Consider the following 18,902-nt stretch of genomic DNA (forward strand, 5'->3'; position numbering starts at 1 on the left):
TGTAGTCAGCTGCTGTCAAGGACCAGTATTGGTTTTATGGGTGATTATGAGCCTGTTCTAATTCCTCATCTCCAGTCTCTTAGTAAAAGAGATGTGTTCAGTTATTTGTCTCTTCTATATGCTGGATGCATCTCAAACTCTTATGCCAATTGAATGCTCATGGGAATTGGAGCTAATACTTCTGGGTCCATCTGAGTTGGTTTGTGCATGGTACTCACTGTCTATCTTGGGTCCCTATCTAACCACGGGCAGGCGGCAAAATTTCCACTTTTTCACTTCCACAAAACGGACATGAAGTGGCACAGCTTCCCCCCTTGCCAATGGCGCTTATTGGTCCCAATTTTGGGGAGTAAGGGAAAGTCTTGATGATCACAGAGAAACGAAGAATCAAAAGATTCATGATTTTAAGGCTCAGATTTTGTCATGGATATTTTTAGTAAAAATCACAGACCGGTCATGGGTAATAAACAAAAATTCACAAAAGCCTGTGACCTGTCCGTGATTTTTACTAAAAATACCCCTGACAAAATGGAGGGTCCAGCACCCACAGTGGCTGGGCAGCTTGGCTGCTGCGGGTCCCCCGCTGCCCTTGGTGGCTGGGAGCTGCAGGATCCCTCTGTTGCCCAGCGGCTAGGAGCTCTGGGACTCTCCGTTGCCTGGCGGCCAGGAGCTGCTGGGGACCCACTGCCGGCAGCGGCTGAGAGTTGCGGTGCTGCCTGCTGACAGCTCCAGACCCAGAGCAGAAATGTCACAGAGGTCTCTGGAAGTCACGGTTTCTGTGAGCACTGTTATAAAATTACTTTCTTACAGCTAATATGAAACTAGGGTGCTTTGGGGATTTACATTGTGATGCCCTGTGTACAAGTGAATCAGCATCAGTCCACCAGCAAAGGCAACTGGACTGCAGTTCTGAACCTGGATGACTCCTGTAGTCTAACAGAGATCCTAAGTAGCACAGGGTGCGTCTGATTGTCAGGTCAGAGTGCCTGCATAACTAAGCTTTCCACGTTTCCCCTAGCTGTAGTGAATCCTGCTGTTCTTCTTGCTTCTTGGCCTCTCACAGATTCCATACTTTAATTCCTGTTCCCAGTCAAGGGTGCCTCTCTGCTGACTCTTGCACATTTTCAGGACAAGCTGCATATCTTAACAGATCCTTAGGTATCATGGGGCCCTGTGCTGAGAGGGTAAGCATGAATCAAACTGTAGATGAGTAGGACGACTCATGGATGGCAGCTTGCGGACCCAGGGACCATTTGGCATTCCAAAGCACCATAGAGACCCTGCTCCCTGACTCTTAGCACATGCCCATAAACATGTCTAAAGCCCTGGAAATTCCCAGACAGAGAACTGAGTTAAAATGGAGTTGGGATAGAGAGTACGTCAGAAATTTAAGAATAAAATCCTTAGAACTTTTTTTTAAAACAGGAGATTTAGAGTCAGGTTTAATTTGTTTTCTTTTATAAATGGTTATCTATTGGACAGTTTTAAGTTACTCATTGATAAAGCAAAATCCTCAAGAGTCACATTTAGTGCATACTAGAATGGCCACATACACAGCCATGAAGCAGTCCCATCTTTGAACTCATAGTAAGATGAACAGGAACAGGGAGATTAAATAGATAATGATGAAATCTTAACACAATGTTTTCTCTCTTAAAACAGCTAGTAAAAGGCCTTCAACAGGAGCTGAACCGGTTATATATGCTGTTCTGTTCTCGGAATCCAGAGTTTGAAGAAAAAGGGAAAGTCTCAATTGTGTCACATTCCCTGGGATGTGTAATCACTTACGACATAATGACTGGCTGGAATCCAGTAAGACTCTATGAACAATTGCTGCAGAAGGAAGAGGAGGATCTTGAAGACCGTTGGATGAGCTATGAGGAGCAACATTTGCTTGAAGAACTTTACATAACTAAACAACGGTAATGTATTCCACATTCTCATTATTAAGGAGAAATCTGCATCCCAAAATGAAACTCTTTAGGAGTTTTCCAGAGCTTACCATTACTTTTATCAGAAATACCTGGCCACTGCTGCACCTGTGCTGGCATTGAATGGCAATGGTAAATGGAATTCTCTAACCACAGGACAAACACATTAGTGAAGCTGTCAAAGGTAAGGGGAGCTGGGATCAGTGACTGGAATTCTGAGCCCGTATCCTGCTTGCTGTACCAGAAGCAAACAGCTGGCCAGCAGGAATCATCTGTTCATTGCCAGCTGATCAATTTGGGAACTACTTCCAACAAGGAACAATAATGCAAGGCCCTCCAAAGACATTATTGACAGTACTCTACTCCAATAAAGTCACTAGATCTGTGGTGAAGCTGAGGCTGCACACTGCCCATGGGTGGGAAATGAGCAGTGATACAGGGTGGAGTTATAGTTGGTGTTGGAATCTTAGCTGTGAATTTCCTGAGTTTCTAGCACTTACTGTTCTTTAAAAAATAAAAAACTAAGTATTCTGAACCTATCCAGGTTTGAGGAGAGGAGAAGGAATAAAGGTTCTCCTTTGAGGAATTGCACATATCCTTTCCATTGTAGATGTATGTGCACTCTAGTGCAGTTGTTGGAGAGTTTTCCCTTATCAGTACCTGTGGGGCGGCATGGTTACTGTCATTAGTACCCATTGTTGTTATAGAGCAGTTTGTGTTTAGTTTAGCTTAACTTAGGGTTGTTGTTTTGGGGGGAGGGGGCTGTTTGACACTGACTTCTATCTGGGTACTGGAGTTATGCCTCGTTCTTCGGGCTTGAAACCCTGCCACTCTTGTGGCAAACTAATGCTAATTAGTGACCTACAGTCCAGCTGCTTTAAGTACTTGGGGGAGGCTCATGTTAGTGACAGATGCAGTATCTGTAAGGCATTTAAGCCCCAATCCCAAAAGGACAGGGCAGCTAGACTTAAGTACCTGCTTAAGTTGGATTTGGAGCTTCATCCTCTATTGGAGCCTTCTTGCACAATCCAGGTACGAAGTGCCTAGGCATCGGGCAGCAGTGCTCCTCCAGCCTTGGTTGTACTGAGAGACAGATCAATTTCACTGGTGCCAAAGAAGAGGTAACACAAGTCATCTAAGGACTTGGTACTAGGCACCTCAAGATCAGAGGCGCAGAAGTTGAGCCTCTACCAAGGACTCGAAGGTGTGCTTAAAAAGGAGGCATTCTCCAGAACAAGCCTCAGAATGGGAGTTTGTTGGCTCCAGAGCCCAGTTCAGTATCAGCTTCACTATTGTCACCTCAGGTTGCAGTGCCACAAGACCAGAATACTTTCCCTGTACCATCCACTCTTGAGGTGTTTGTTGAATCTGTCAATACCGCCCTCCCTGGGAATTCAAGATTCTTGCTTGGCGTCGGCACTGATGGTCACAGTTTCAGCTACACACCACGTGGAACTATCGGATTTGGCAATTAGCATACTGACTAACATGGTACCGTCTAGGGGAAGTCCACAGAGGATCTCTCTATCCCCTTCTCCAGAATCTGAGCCTACCTCTCTGGTACTGAGGGGACAGTTCCTGCATGGTCTGAAGAAGTGGATTCTTCTTCGAATTCTAAAGTAGGTTTATGTGTGTCTCAGTCTGGACATGTCCAGTAACCTGTATGCAGTGCCTGCCCACCCTGGTTTCAGCCTCTGTTCCAGCAGGGGGCAGACCGCAAGGACCCTTTGTCTGCACACAGTTGGGGGCCAGGCCCATATCAGTGGCTTTTGGGGAACCCCCAGGGGTTCCTCCCTCAGTCAAGAGTCCCCACATCCTCCCCACTCTACCTCCTTGGCTAGTCATCAAGAACATCAGCGCCATAAACGGCCCAACCTTGGTAGTGAGCCCACCCTGTGCAGGGGCAGGATCCTTCTCTTGAGCTTCTCTGAAAAGAGTTGAAACAGGATAAGCCCCGAGGGTCATTGGCGTGTTCTTCCTCAACCCATATGAGGCTGTCATAGTGGAGCCTGTTTCCTTGCCACTGGATGACCACAAAGCCCATCAAGAGTTGTTGTGAAGGATGTCTTTGGTTGTAGGCATCCATCAAGAGGAGGTCCAGGAAAAGTCCAACAGGCTTGTGGGCATTTTTAACATCAGCAGCTCCATCAAGGATAGCTCTGCCTATTAATGAGTCTGTTCTGGAGCCTACTTAGGTTTTTTGGCAGACCCCATCGTCCCTGCCACCTACTGCAAAGATAGCGGAGAGGAGATACTACATCCCCTCTCATGCGTTTTAACATTTTTACAGTCCTGCCTCTCAGGGTTCCCTGGTAGTATCTGCCGTTAATATAGAGGCAAGGTCACCAGGCATTGAAACCAAAAAACTAGATTTGTTCGGAAGGAAGCTTTATTCCACAGAAGGGTTACACCTTTGTGTTGTGAACCAGCAAGCTCTGCTGGGGCACTATGATTTTACCCAGTGGGATGCAATTTTGAAGTTTAAGGATGAGCTCCAGACAATATGAAACAAGAATTTCAGGTGATGGTGTAGGACAGCAAGTTAGTTTCTAGAACAGCTCTGCAGGCTGGTCATGATGCATCTGATTCTGCAACTCATTGCCTAGTCTCCATCATCATCACATGATGGTCCTCATGGATGCTATCCTCTGTTCTCCCAGAGCGTCAACAAACAATCCAGGACCTCCCCATTGAGGGGTCATCACTCTTCTCGGGAAAAACTGGTGACACTCTGCATCGTCTCAAGGACTCCAGAGTAACTCTGAAATTCCTGAGGATTTATATTCCGAGGGCAAAGAGGAAGTCTTTCTGTCCTTATCAGACCCAGCAATTTCTGGGAGTTGTAGCTCAAACCAAGGAGAAAAGATATAGGCGTTTAAATAAAAAATAAATAAATAAACAATTTCCACCCTCACCTTCTGCCCCTGCAGCTGCTGGTTCATCAAGGCAGACTGCATCCTCCTAGCACACATTTTGTTGAGTAGGTCAAGAGCAGAGTATCAGTTCCAAGAGTGCCATCTTTGCCTTCTCTGATTTTTGCAAATTGTCTATCCCACTTCCTTCATGCTTGGGCCCACATCACCATGGCTCAGTGTGATCTAAGCATGGTGGAAGTGGAATACACCCTTCAATTTCTTTCTAGCCCCCCTTCCCCATCCCTCTTCAGGGACCTCTCTCTCAAAGCTGTGTTATTTGCAAGAGATACAATCGCTTCTTCTTGTGGGGGCTATAGAGTAGGTCCTTCAGTTGCTCAGAGGAAAGTGGTTTTACTCCCGTTACTTCCTGATCCCGAAAGGAAAGGGAGGTGGGGTCTCAGGCCTATTTTAGATCTGAGAGAGTTAAACAAGTTCCTAAAGAAATTGACATTCCGGATGGTCACTATAACTTACATTATTCCTTCCCTTGAGCCGGGTGACCGGTATGCTTTCCTTGACTTAAAGGATGCTTGCTTTCATGTGGCAATTTATCAGAGCCACAGAAATATTCTAAGATTCTATCAACGGTTCTATCAATTCACAGTGCTGACTTTTGGTCTGTTGGCCGACTCATGTATTCACACAGCGTATGGCAGTGGTAGCAGCATTCCTCCAGAGATCAGGAGTCCATGTCTCCCATTATCTGGATGACTGTCTAGTAAAAAGTCGATCCAGGTCATAAAAGTTGTCCAGTATAAACATTATCCTGTCCAGGTTTGATGCGCTCAATCTACTGATCAACACAGAAAAGTCCATCCTGTCTTTGATTCAGAAAATAGAATTTATTAGAATGGTCCTCAATTCCATGATGGCCAAAGCTTTCCTTTTACCGTCAAGCTTTCAGACTATGCAAGGCATCATACTAGGTTTAAAGACATATCTCCTCCCCACAGTAAGTAGTTGTTGCGGCTGCTATGGCACATGGCAAGCCTGCATTTATGTTATCTAGTTTGCCAGACTACGTTTCAGAGCGCTTACAGAGCTGATTGGCCGAGGTGTATTCATCACGGAAACATGATCTGAACTATCGTGTCCATGTGCCAAATTGGTTCTTATCCTCCCTAGATAGATGGACAGAACCTTCCAATGTTTGCAAGGAAGATCCCTTCACTCCATCTCAACAATCTTTCACGTTAGTCACGGATGCCTTGGGTTTGGGTTGGTGATCTGTCTTGGGTCTCATACAGACACAGGGTAATCTAAAATAACCTGCAACTCCCTGACATTTACAGGTAGTCTGCTTCGTTTGCATGGCATTTCTTTCACACATCCAGGGAAGGGCCTTGTAGGATTTTGATTAAAAAATGCAGTAGCCATGTTCTATGTAAACAAACAAGGAGGAGCCTTTTAAGAGAGCGTGGCCGTCCCTCCTTGTCTATCTCTGATGGAGGCCACACCTCCTCACTGTCATGCCCTTAGCACGGCAACCAATTAGAGGGGAATTCGCTGTCTTTAAAGCTCAGGCCACTTAAACTGGGCTGAGCAATACCGAGTCTATGAACCACGGCACTCCGGCAGTGTGGGCAGCAAACAGTCGGGGCTCTAGCTTGCGATCGGGGCAGAGCAGCAAAAGGAATCTAGCATCCTAGCTTTCGCGGACTGTAGACTAGTGCGGGCCTCCTGGCCTATGATGGGGAGGCTGCTATCCCAGGTGTGGGGTGGCAGGGTGTATGGGGACCCAGGGCCCACCCAACTCCACTGTTTCCCAGCCCAGGGCCCTAACAGGGGTGGAGTATTCCGCCACTGGGGTCAGCAGGGATTTCAGCCGCAACATGCTGACCTGGCTTCAGGCAGTGACGGAGCCAGACTACAGTTGGCTGTCCCTGGGCTACTTCCTTCCCTCCCCTCGGATTGTACCTGTATCTAGGGGTCGTCCTCAGTCTCCCCCAGGAGCAGCCACAGGCCCGGGCCCTTTAAATCACCGCTGGAGCCCTGCCGCCGCTACCCTGGGACTCCGGCAGCAGGGCTCGGGCAACACTTTAAAGGGCCTGTGGCTCCCCACAGCGGCCAGAGCCCTGGGCCCTTTAAATCGCCAGCCTGGGGAAGCCAGTCCGGTCCATCACGGCATACTGGCTCTTGCCGGTATGCGGTGCCGGACCAGACCGGCTTACTTTCACCTCTGCTGGTGTGTCAGGAAGTGATTCTGCTTTGAAATTTTTATATTGCCAGCTCTGTACATCTAAAAGTGGCTTTTAGATCCAGAATACTCTGTCTGACCGCCTAAGCAGACTGTTTATCAATCACCATGAGTGGTTCCTTTGCCCAGACATAACAAGTTCCATTTTCCATTTTTAGGAACTCCACCAGTGGATCTATTTGCAACAAAAGACAACAGAAAATGTCCCCAGGTTTGCTTCCAAATAGGCCACAGGCCGGGTTTGTTGACAATCACTTTTATACTGCCGTGGTCAAATGGACTCATGTATGCTTTTCCTCCCATTCCTCTCTTGCCCAGAGATCTGTGCAAAATCAAGCAGGACAAGACTCATCTTCTACTTATTGCCTCAGCAGGGCCCTGTCAACACTGTTTTTCAGAGTTATCCCTATCAATCAGTCCTCCGCTGTCACTCCCACAAGACACAAACTTGATTTAGCATAAACGCAGCCACCCCATCCATCCTAATCTACAGACCCTTTGTGACTGTCTGGAGGCTTCATGGCTGACATCTGCAGAGGGGTCCTGCTTTAGAGGAGATCGGTATGTGCTGCTAAATAGTAGAAAACTAGGTAAATTAAAGAGGTTCTCTATCTGGTCCAGACTGAAAGGCGTTTCCCTCGTCCAGACTTCTGTTCAGCACATATTGGACTATCTTCTGTTCCTAAAGCATCGAGGGTTAACAGTTCACTGAGAGTGCACCTGTGGTTTTCTCTGCCTTCCACCGACCTATTGATGGCCATTCACTTTTTTCCAACCTGTTGTCCATAAGAGTTTTAAAAGGCCTGGACAAACTATTTCCACAGGTGTAGGATCCTGTTCCCCCATGCAACTTGACTCTAGTCTTAGCAAAACTGATGGGTTCCCCTTTTGGACCTCCAGCATCCTACTTCCTACTGCACCTTTCTGTGGAGGATGAATCTTTAGTGACCATTACATCGGCTAGTAAAGGGGGGGAATGAGAGCATTAGTATCAGATCCTCCATAGACTGTTTTCTACACAGTTTACCTTTGCCCTTATCCAAGGTTTCTTACTTAGGTGGTTTCCAGTTTTTATATTAACCAAGCTGTCTTCTTACTGACCTTCCCAAAACCTCATGGTTGTAAAGGTGAGGAGAGGCTTCATGCTCTAGATGTTAGAGAGCTTTAGCTTTTATCTGGACCAGACTATACCTTTTAGGTCTTTGATACAACTCTTGATCACGTCTGTGGACAGAATGAGGGGCTATCCAGTATCCACTCAAATGATCTTATCTTGGATATCCAATTACATGCTGTTATGTTACCGGCTGGCTAGTGTGATGCCTCCAGTTAGAGCAGGTGTTCTCAAACTTCATTGCACCGCAACCCCTTTCTGACAACAAAAATTACTTCACGACCCCAGGAGAGGGGACTGAAACCCTGAGGCCACCCGAGCCCCGCCACCCTGGGTGTGGGGGGTCAAAGCCAAAACCCAAGCTCCACCACACTGGGTGAGGAGGCCAAAGCCGAAGTCCAAGGGCTTCACCCTTGGGCAGGGAGCCTGTAGCCTGAGCCCCACTGCCCAGGGCCGAAGCCCTTTCAGCCCCGGGCAGTGGGGACTCGGGCTTTGGCCCCAGCAAGTCTGATGCCAGCCCTGGCAACTCCACGGTGAAGTGCTAGCAGCTGTTCTCTCTTAATGTGCAACTCAACTGAGAGAAATATGAAGAAACCTCCTCAGCATCCCAAAACATGCGGAGGAAGGATAACCTCTTAGACGTCATTAGGATCTGACCAGTGGCCATCACCATGGCCATACTCTTGCCCCAGATGCCTAGCCATTCGCAAAAATGTTCCAAGCTTGATCCTCATTAATCCTAATGTTACGCAACATATGCATTCATCAATGAATACAGCCATCTTTAAATATTATTAATGCAGTTCAGTATAAATCTCATATGTATGCTTCTATAAAACATATAATTACAATCTGTAACTTCAGGATTTCAAAGTTTATAATCTTTTTAAAGCAATATTGGGCTTGTGAAAATTTTTGTGCCTGGAGTAGTTTGATTGTATTCTTAAATGTTTTAAATTGTACTTCCCTCTATAATGTTCTATAAGTGGCATGTGTGATTACAGCATATGATACCTCTTAATATGTAATGGGTGGAGATAAATATTCAGTTTCTTTGCTGAGTGAGTCATACTCTTGAACACATGTAGACTGTTGAAAATGCTGCTTTTCAGTAAACGCCAGTCCCCAAAACCCATTTTTTGCTAGTTAGACCGATATACTGCAGAATAGATATGTTCTACATTTTATTCATAAAACACACTTTGAAAATTTAATAAAGTCATTTCTTCTATTCTGTAAATAATTTGTAATACTGTTGTTCTGCTGTGGATTGAGGAAAGTTGGCGGCCATGATAGCTGCCTTACATTCATGCAAAACAAGGGAACAGTTAAATGCCCCCAGTGATAGCTGAAGCAGTGGACTAGACTGCCTTCAAATACAGGCAGTGGCTGGGCCATGCAGTCCAAAAGGTTTCCTTGGGGTCTGATAAACACAGGAATAAGGGATCGTTTTGATTGCAGCTGTGAGTTTGGGGCAGGGAGGGAGGAGAAGGGGAGAAGCCGCAAAACAACCACAGAAGCAGATAGAGAAGGAAGCCAAGATACAATTGGGGATGCACGTGTTCCATGACCCTGAGAAAAGCTGAGCGAGAGAGAGGTTTTGGGTAAAGTTCTGGCTGAGAAAGGGTTGGGACTGTGAGCAAAGAAACTGTCTCCTGCTGCTTGATTCCTGCTGTGCTCAGGGAAACAGAACTTTGTGTATGTTCTTTGTAAATAAATAGGACTGCGTCAAACAAATATCTGACTCCAGCATCAATTCCTTCTCCGAATGGAAACAACATACAACCTCAAAAATTGGCTAACTGCTTTTTGTCCGCACCATGCCTAATGAAGACACCCCTTTTTTCTAGATTGAGAGAGATAGAAGAAAGGTTACATGAATTAAAGGCATCAACCATATCGAAAACACCTGCCTTAAAATTTAAGGTATGTATGTTCGATGGATTTTTATTGAATGAATGAATATTTATTGTGTTTGCTATAAAAGTTTGTTTTCAATACGCTCTACCCAAGTTTCTTTTTCTGCTTGTACTGAGGTAATTTTTATAGATTTATTTTTAAATATTCACATATGTATATAAAAGGATTAATATACATTCATATATTTAATTTTTGCTCTTCAATTTAAAATTTATAATATATATTTATATCTAAAATATATTATATATTATTATATGAATTATATTAATATTACATGTTTGTTTATACCACATGTGGTGGTGAAATCCATTTTGTAAATTTGCATTTATCATGCACCTTTGACAGTCTCACCTCTACTCTGCCCACTAATCCATCTTGCCCTGGGACTGCTTCTAACATGCCAAACCTCTGAACAGCTTCAAACCTGGCTGAACTTCCTCCAAATGTGGAATTTTCCCCCAGATTACACTGGCCTGCTGAGACACGGGACAAGCAGTTTTTAGTGATAGGTTTAGACTGATATTTTATAAGCCAATAGAGCCAATTACTGGAGCTTTAGGCCATTGGAAAGAGGCGATTCCCAACTTTCCAATTGGTTGCACAAGACTTGCTAATAGTCCTATAATGTCTTGAGATATTGGACTTTAAAAATATGACATTACGTAAAAAAGAAAATTAGCTCATTTTTCAGAGTTTTTAAAATTATCATTTTTTTCTCCTTCTGATGTCACTGCTTTTGTACTCATAGGCCCAGATTTTTAGAGATATTTAGGCATTGCTGTGCTCAGCGATGCAATGTGTAGCAGATTTAGGAACCTAAATCTCATTTTCTAAAGGGATTTAGACACTTGAGACGAAATCTCAGTGAGGCGTTGCGTCATTGAGCACAGCCGTGCCTAAATAGCTTTAAAAATCTGGGCCTTAGTAACTAAAGTCAATATCAGCTGATAGAAAAACGGAAAAATTACTTACTAGTAATTCAGTTTGTCCTAACCCTCTTCTCTTCACCATCATTTTAATAAAACATAATCTACATCATGCTATTATCTCTACCGGTTGGGAAGCAGGAGATAGACTGATACCCTTCACCCCTCAATTCTGTACAAAGACTTGTCCTTCATCCACTTGCATTCAGTCTGAACGTTTTCAGAACAAGAGCCCTACGAAGGGGCACAAAGCAAGGGAAGTAGGATGGGGAAAGAGGAGAGAACTATGACAAACCAAATTACTCATAGGTAATTTTCCCTTGTCATACATCCTCTCTCTTCCTCATCCTGCTAAATCTTCCATAGACTGTTAAATAGTGTATCAAAGGGTTTTATACTGTTGCCTGTCACTGTAGTTTCTGAGTACCTTCATTCTGATGGAGAGCAGTTCAAGAGGAGGAGAGGCTTACCTTAAATATATGAGAGCAAGATGCTTCTACTAAAGGAAGAGTTCACGGGATGCTTCCACTGAAGGACAACTTCACAGCGGCATATTAGACCAGCTGGTTGTATGTGACTAACGTGGCGACAAGTAACTGCTGTGTAGATATCATCCACCAAAGTCTTGGCTCTTTCTACCCAGACAGAGCTATTCCTTTAATAATGCTCTAGTTTAACCAGGAGTTATTGGGCTTGATGTAGTAATTGCTGAATGAAATTCTTTGGCCTGTCCAAAGAAGACCGGCAGACAGAGTAGATGGTCATAGTGGTCACATCTGGCCTTCATATATGATTGAATGGGCCTGTACTACTTTGATGGAAAAATGTGGTCACTACTGTGGTCACCAGAATGCCTAAGATTAGGGAAAGTCACTAGTCCTACTTAAGTGAGACTTAAATGCTTGCTTGACCTTGAGCAAATAGACACATTTCTCTGTCAAGATAAGTTCAGGAAGAAATCCAGAAACTACATTACCTGGTGATTAATGTGAAAGGAAGCGGTGCATATAACTGCTCCTTCTGGGGGGGATGGGGGGAACCTGAAGATTTGGAGGGTCTTTGGTCAGTGCCCCAACTCATCATCCCGGCCAAGATTATGGCCACCAAAATAGGATCTTTGGAGTTAAGGACTTTAGACTTCCTCCCCACTGATGGCCCTAATGAAGGATTCACTAAAACTCTCAGGGCTAGGAATGGTAGGCCTCACTGAGGGGACCAGGAGTTGAATGCCAGAACTCTACATGTCTGGTGAGATACTAGTAGAGTTTAGGGATGCAGTCTCGTTTTGGCCTTGTCTGTGGGACAACAGCTGTGGAAAAGGAAGAAGAGGCTAAGGAAGAATTCTATATGTTGCTTATCTGAAGAATGTAAAAATGCTGGGAAAGCTAGCCGCTCTATGGCATTGGGGCATGTCAGTTGTCATTTTTGCTTCAGTGGTCAAAGATAACAGCATGATAGAAGGATTTTCCTTTAAGAAGTGGAAGAGAGGAGGGGCACACCACAATTACTTCCTGAGACCAAAGCTAGTGATTAGTTTATTTAACTCTGTGTTTGTCAACACAATTACCTAAGCTATTTCAGGATTCTGTGGGACTTTTCACAAAGATTCTTAAGGTCAGTTAACCCTGGTTCCCTGGGCAAATTTCAACATATTAGAACTCAACTTTTGTACAGCAGCATCCTCTATCTATCCAAAGCTGTTAATGGTGTTGAAAAGACACTAGGAGTACAACTGAAATGCAGCCATATCTGAGAGAAAAGGAGGTCTTCAGACTTCTCGTAGCAACACTCTGCAGCAATTCAGAACAGAACTGCCTAGTTAAATTCCCCATGTAATGCTAATCTGCTAGCTTCGTCCCTTCATTTCTTGTCCTCAAAAGTTGCATGGTGTTTCTGATGCAGTTAAAGGGCTATGGGCTACAGTCTAGAGGTGGCTGCAGTTTCATGCTCAACTGAAGTATTTCCTCGGTCGGTAAAGTTCTTTGCAATCCTTCTGGATGAAAGGCAATATATAAACATATGCTGCAGTTATCTTCATTGCCCTCCCATTTTAATTTCACCTGTCAATATGCCCATGTGTCCCCTTCGCTTGCACACATTGTGTCATTGAAAGGTGCATTGTCACACATTCATTCTCTCATTCAGCTGCTCTTCTAGTCTGGAAGAATTACACAAAGTCTTGAATGGTATTGTTGGTGATTTGGGTTTTGTTGCTAAAGTAGCTTAGCTCTGCTTCTTGTGTATCATTCCTCCCCAGTAATTCAGTTTGTCTTCTGAATCATAGCTGTCATCATAATCTATCTTCGGAGCGCAACATTAAAAATAAATGTTGCTTCTGTTATTAAACTGTGCCATTGACAACTTGCTGCTGTATTTCACACAAATAGGTAATATTCCCCACATCAACATCTGGCTTATCCAAATGAATGCTACCTAGTTTTTAAAGACTGTGGCCTCCTCACCCTCAATAGATCATCATATGATAACTTTCCAAATAAACTACCTGCTTGATAATGCCGAGAGTCTAATGGCTTCAGTTCCTCAGTTTGAAGGACTTCATTTCTGAAAGGCTCTCTTTTGATTCTGTGGAGCTTCACTTTTTGGTATTAATCAGAACCGTTACATGGGATACACTCTACAATTAAGTCTTCAATCTACAAGTCTAACCTAGCCGGAACACCACATCAAAAGACTTCTTCCTATAGGAGAATATATAGTAAAGAACACTGACCCAAGAAGGAAGCCCTTGTCCACCTGGACATTGTCAGTGATGCATTATCAGTGGGCCTGAAGGAACAGGAAAAACCCTCCTGTGTCTTGTAATCACTGGATCCATTTACCTTTTCAAATACTTGTCTAGTCTGCATTTCACCTAAGCTGAGTTTACTGAAATCTTTTTAAGTATCAGCTATCAAGTATCACATGGCAGTCACAGTAGCTTTCAATACCCCTTTCTGAAACAGGAATTGCGCAGACCCTGAATGCAGGTGTGTCAGATTGGCAGGGTTGAAGCTACTTGTATGATTTAAAGGATTATGCAATGATAATCTTCCTGTATTTAATTATCACCACATTTTTATTGTTGCTATTGAAGATAAAATGAAGCTTTCATCCAATTAGGAAAATACAGGATTCTATGCAAAGCTTGGTGATAAAAGAGAAGATCTGCTCTGTAATTGACTGGAGCGGTAATATAGATAATGTTTTGTGGCTTGCAAGATGGCTGGCGTTGCTGTAGAAATAAAGTCCTTATATTAAAATGGAGTTTGAAAAGAACATTCCTGTTGAAGAAAGAATCGTGTTCAGAAGTGTGTTACCAAGACCAATTTAGAGGAGGAAGAATTTCTTAAGCAGCACTGGAGTGTGGTGAATGAAATGGACCATTATTTCCCCTGTCTTGCTCCATATGCTGCCTGACATATAACAGTTGCTTCAAGAATCCAAGCATTCAGCATATTCACTTAATAAAAATGCAGCCATTTCTTTTGTCCGCTAAATGGTATTGCCCTAGTAATGATTCTGTTGTAATGCACTGCCAGCTTATCGGGAAAGTTACAATGAAGTTCTGATAATGATAGAATGAATTTTTCTTATAAGAAAATATACTAAAGGTTGAAAAGTAATTTTGACTTGTGAAAATATATTTGACTACAGAGTTTTACATTTGATGTTTCTAGGGGACTGGAAGTCTGAGGATTGGTAATGGGATACGAAGCCATTCACCTCTAGGTCAATGTTGAATCCCGGCCCAGGTTGGTAGTGACCAAAAGTCGTTACCACTGATGCATGTTCAGTGACCTATGTCAGACAAGTTAGTGGTCTCAGCCCAGTTCTCAGGGGACAGGTTTGCAAGTTTAAATCGCCAGTGGAGACTGAACTAACCTCTCAATGTCAGAGGCAGTCCCTCCAGAACAAGATTGCAGTAGATTGGGTCCATATGAGGGGAGCTTGCAAAACTACCGCTGTACTGTACCTATTCTGTGTGTAACGGTTCCCAGTCTGTGTGATACTGGCACCTTTTCACAAGTACCAAACCATTCACTCAACCTAAGATGTTTTTAAGAGGTTGTGCATAACACTGGTGTGTGTGTGTGTGTGTGTGTGTGTGTGTGTGTGTGTGTGTGTGTGTGTGTGTGTGTGTGCATGTGAGTACTACAAATGTAATGTAGGTAGTTCTTGATTTTCAATATAACTTGCTTTTCTGCTTCCTTGATGGTCTATGTATCAAACAGCCACAGGGCACTTCTTTAAAGTGAAGTTTAGTAGTTGTGGTAAGCTTCCTGCAATTTCATGAGAAATCAGACTTCAGCATTACAAACTTCATAATTTTTTCTTTAATATCCTCCAAAATCAGCTCCCTCACCCCACCCCCTGTAACACTTATATGCCTCCTTCAGTTGAAGTATCATACTGAATTGAGACAGTGTTTGCAGATTTCCAAAATTTGTCTTACATTGTGCAGTAACATGTACATTTCTTATCGTGTTTAAGGGAGATGGAAAGTTTACCTGTAATGTATTGTGGACTTCTTCACTTTTACTACTAGTTCTTCATAACATGTTTCTGAAGTCCCTCTGTTGAGACATTGAGATTTAAACCAAACCCCACTGTGTGTTAGAAAGCTACATTTCCTCCAGCTATTAATATAAAATGAAATGTCTCCTTAGGTTGAGAATTTCTTCTGTATGGGATCTCCATTAGCAGTGTTTTTGGCACTGCGTGGCATCCGTCCAGGGAACAGTGGAAGTCAAGATCACATTCTGCCCAGAACTATTTGTAACCGGTTGCTAAACATTTTTCATCCAACAGATCCAGTGGTGAGTTTTTATTGCAGTTACAAGCTTTTACCTCAAGAGTATTTTTAAATAAAGTGTGCTGAAGGACAATAAAAGACAATATGTAAGAAGTGATCTTCAGAGTACTTGCATCAACATAGGTATCTTTCTGCATGCAACATGGTTTTGCAGAACAGCTTTCTGCCAGTCATCTTCCAGTGTCTTGGGTTTTGTAATTGCAAAATAAATTATCACTAGAAAATGCAATAATGTCCTATGCAGTTCTTATCCTTCCTTTGGAAATAGTTTACTCAGTAACAGAGTGATTTTTTTATGCATAATTTTAACACTGCTAATCACTAACGATTAATCTTGGTAGGATTCTATTTCAGTTGGTAAAATTAATGGAGATATCCCATCTCCTAGAACTGGAAGGGACCTTGAAAGGTCATGGAGTCCAGCCCCCTGCCTTCACTAGCAGGACCAAGTACTGATTTTGCCCCAGATCCCTAAGTGGCCCCCTCAAGGATTGAACTCACAACCCTGGGTTTAGCAGGCCAATGCTCAAACCACTGAGCTATCCCTCCTCCAAAGGTTAGGTAAATGTTGATTTCAGCTGAAAGTGAAATTGATGAAAAAAATCGGTCAGTAACAGCATATCTGCAAGGATCAGGTGTCACTGGCCTTGGATCCTCCCCCGCATCTTGTGCCAGCGTGTCTTGGGCCCCTTGGTTATGTAGGGAGTCCTCTGCAGCCCAGCTGTCAGTACTGGGAACCCACTGTAGCCTGCTATCAACGCTACCCTAACTCCATCCCTTCCCCCTTTCATTTCTAGCAACTGTAAAAATAAAAATGGTTAAAAATAGAAAACATCTTAAAAATAAAAATATTAATTGTCAGAAGTAGAAAAAAATTGAATACTGCCAAGCCTACAAATGAGATAATGTTGCATTCACAAAGAAGCTGCGCTTTCCAGTTAAAAACTTCGAGACTTCTGTGATAAAACTTCTATTTCCACATCATTAAAGTGTTGCTGGCAGTTTTTTAACTTTGCCTGTCACCAAATATCATCTGACTGCAGTGGAGCGTCGCTGATTTACATCCTCTAAGGATCTGTCCAACATCTCTAACTTGCCAGACAGCACAAATTCCATTAAGCATTTTATTTTCAAAATAAGTCAATCAGATTGTAATTGACTCTGACCCTCTCACAAATTGAAACATTCTTTACGTGGACTCAGAAGGTGCAAAATACTTTTCTACCTTATGAAAACAAAGAAAACTGAATGGGTCATACTGAATGTAATTCCTTAATGAAAATCCATATGCCCACAGATCAATACGTAATGACTTCTGAAAACTAGCCTTTTATCCATGTACAGTAACTGAGTTATTTATTAAGACAGTCTGAAAATTCCACTGGCATGCAAAAGTATATTTCCACTGGCATGCAAAAGTACAATTTCAGTTGGAGAGAAAAGGTGGGTGAAGTAATCTCATTTATTGGACCAACTTCCGTTGAGAGAGAGAGAGACCAGCTTTTGAGCTACACCGAGCTCTTTCTTCAGGGCTGGGAAAGGTTCTCAGTGTCACAGCTAAATACAAGATTGAACAGATTGTTTAGCCTAAGTGGTTAACCCATATTCTAAGGGACCATTCAAGGTGAAATGGCCCGTTAATGCCCCTGTAGTCATAGGACAAAAAGGGTGGAGTGTCCTTGTAGAGAAGTAGATCACATCATGATAATGGGCCACCCAAATACCCCCATATGGATTCCAGGATGGGGTGGTAGGTGACAACCAAGGGTGTGCAGTAAAAGGGGGTTTTATTTCTGTATTGAAACAGGTTCTCTTGGGTATCATCAAACTACAAGCCAAACTCAATGGGGACCCCATCCTGAATGAAATCTTTCCTGAACCCATTTTTCTTCAAACCCCGCCCCTCCCCTCCAATCTCTCGAAGCTCATCATCAGAAGCAAGCTCCTCACAGACCGGGACACACTAACTCAAAGCGGCACCAGACCCTGCCAGAACAAATGCAAAACTTGCAGACATAGCTCCATTGCTACAATGATCAGTACCCCCCACAACGCGCCTTTCAAGATCCAGAAATCCCACAACACGTAGAGTACCTCATTGTCACAAGGTCCGTTTCTCCTGGCTGCTCTGGGGATTAGCTCCTTCCAGGTGTTGTGCTTTCCTCTGTCGGTCTCTCCACCCGTATCTGCAACTTCTTCATGACTTGGCCCTCCTGCCAGGTCACTATGTGTTTCCCCTTCTTGGGTACCAAAGTCTTCCTTCAGCAATCCTAGGCAGTCTTCCCACTCACTGCCTCATAGCTGTGACACTCTGAGGACAGGTCTGTGCTACAAATTTACATTAGTGCAGCTGCACCGATGCAGAAAGCTCTCCCATCAGCTTAATAACTCCACCTTTACAGGAGGAGTTATGGTCAGTATAACTACGTCACTTAAGGGGATGGATTTTTCACACCCCTGAGCAACAACGTAGTTATACCAAAGTAAATATGTAGTGCACATCAAGGCTTGGTGTGACTTGAAAGCTTGTTTCTTCTCCCCCAGTAGAATGGTTACAATAACGCTGCATATAATTTCAGTTGGAAATTTTCAATTAGCCGCATGTATGATACAGGCTTTGTTAATGGGCTAATATCTTTTTATGTAAGAACATAGGAATGGCCATGCTGGGTCAGACCAATGGTCCATCTAGCCCAGTATCCTGTCTTCTGACAGTGGCCAATGCCAGAGGCTTCAAAAGGAATGAACAGAACAGGGCAATTATCAAGTGATCCATCCCCTGTCATCTAGTCCCAGGATCTGGCAGTCAGAGGCTGAGGGACACCCAGAGCATGGGGTTTCAACCCTGACCATCTTGGGTTATAGCCATTGTTGGACCTATCCTCCATGAATTTATCTGATTCTTTTGGGGGGGAGGGATAGCTCAGTGGTTTGAGCAATGGCCTGCTAAACCCAGGGTTGTGAGTTCAATCTTTGAGGGGGCCACTTAGGGATCTGGGGCAAAATCAGAATTTGGCCCTGCTAGTGAAGGCAGGGGGCTGGACTCAATGACCTTTCAAGGTCCCTTCCAGTTCTAGGAGATGGGA

At 43.7% G+C, this 18,902-nt stretch overlaps 1 protein-coding gene across 6 annotated transcripts in view; it reads left to right on the plus strand.

The window, feature by feature from the left end:
- The window catches only part of DDHD1 (DDHD domain containing 1), a 110,812-nt gene that overhangs the window by 83,099 nt on the left and 8,811 nt on the right, over positions 1 to 18,902 (plus strand). For 4 of the 6 annotated variants that reach the window (XM_065593902.1, XM_065593907.1, XM_065593905.1 and 1 more), the window contains 3 exons: positions 1,663 to 1,922; positions 9,879 to 10,083; positions 15,671 to 15,820. In XM_065593902.1, coding sequence (XP_065449974.1) covers positions 1,663 to 1,922; positions 9,879 to 10,083; positions 15,671 to 15,820 — 615 coding nt within the window. The remainder of the gene's footprint in view (positions 1 to 1,662; positions 1,923 to 9,878; positions 10,084 to 15,670; positions 15,821 to 18,902) is intronic. The other 2 variants (XM_065593904.1, XM_065593906.1) reach the window with 1 other exon arrangement.

Source organism: Chrysemys picta, chromosome 4 (genome assembly GCF_011386835.1).
Source record: "Chrysemys picta bellii isolate R12L10 chromosome 4, ASM1138683v2, whole genome shotgun sequence".
NCBI lineage: Eukaryota > Metazoa > Chordata > Testudines > Emydidae > Chrysemys > Chrysemys picta.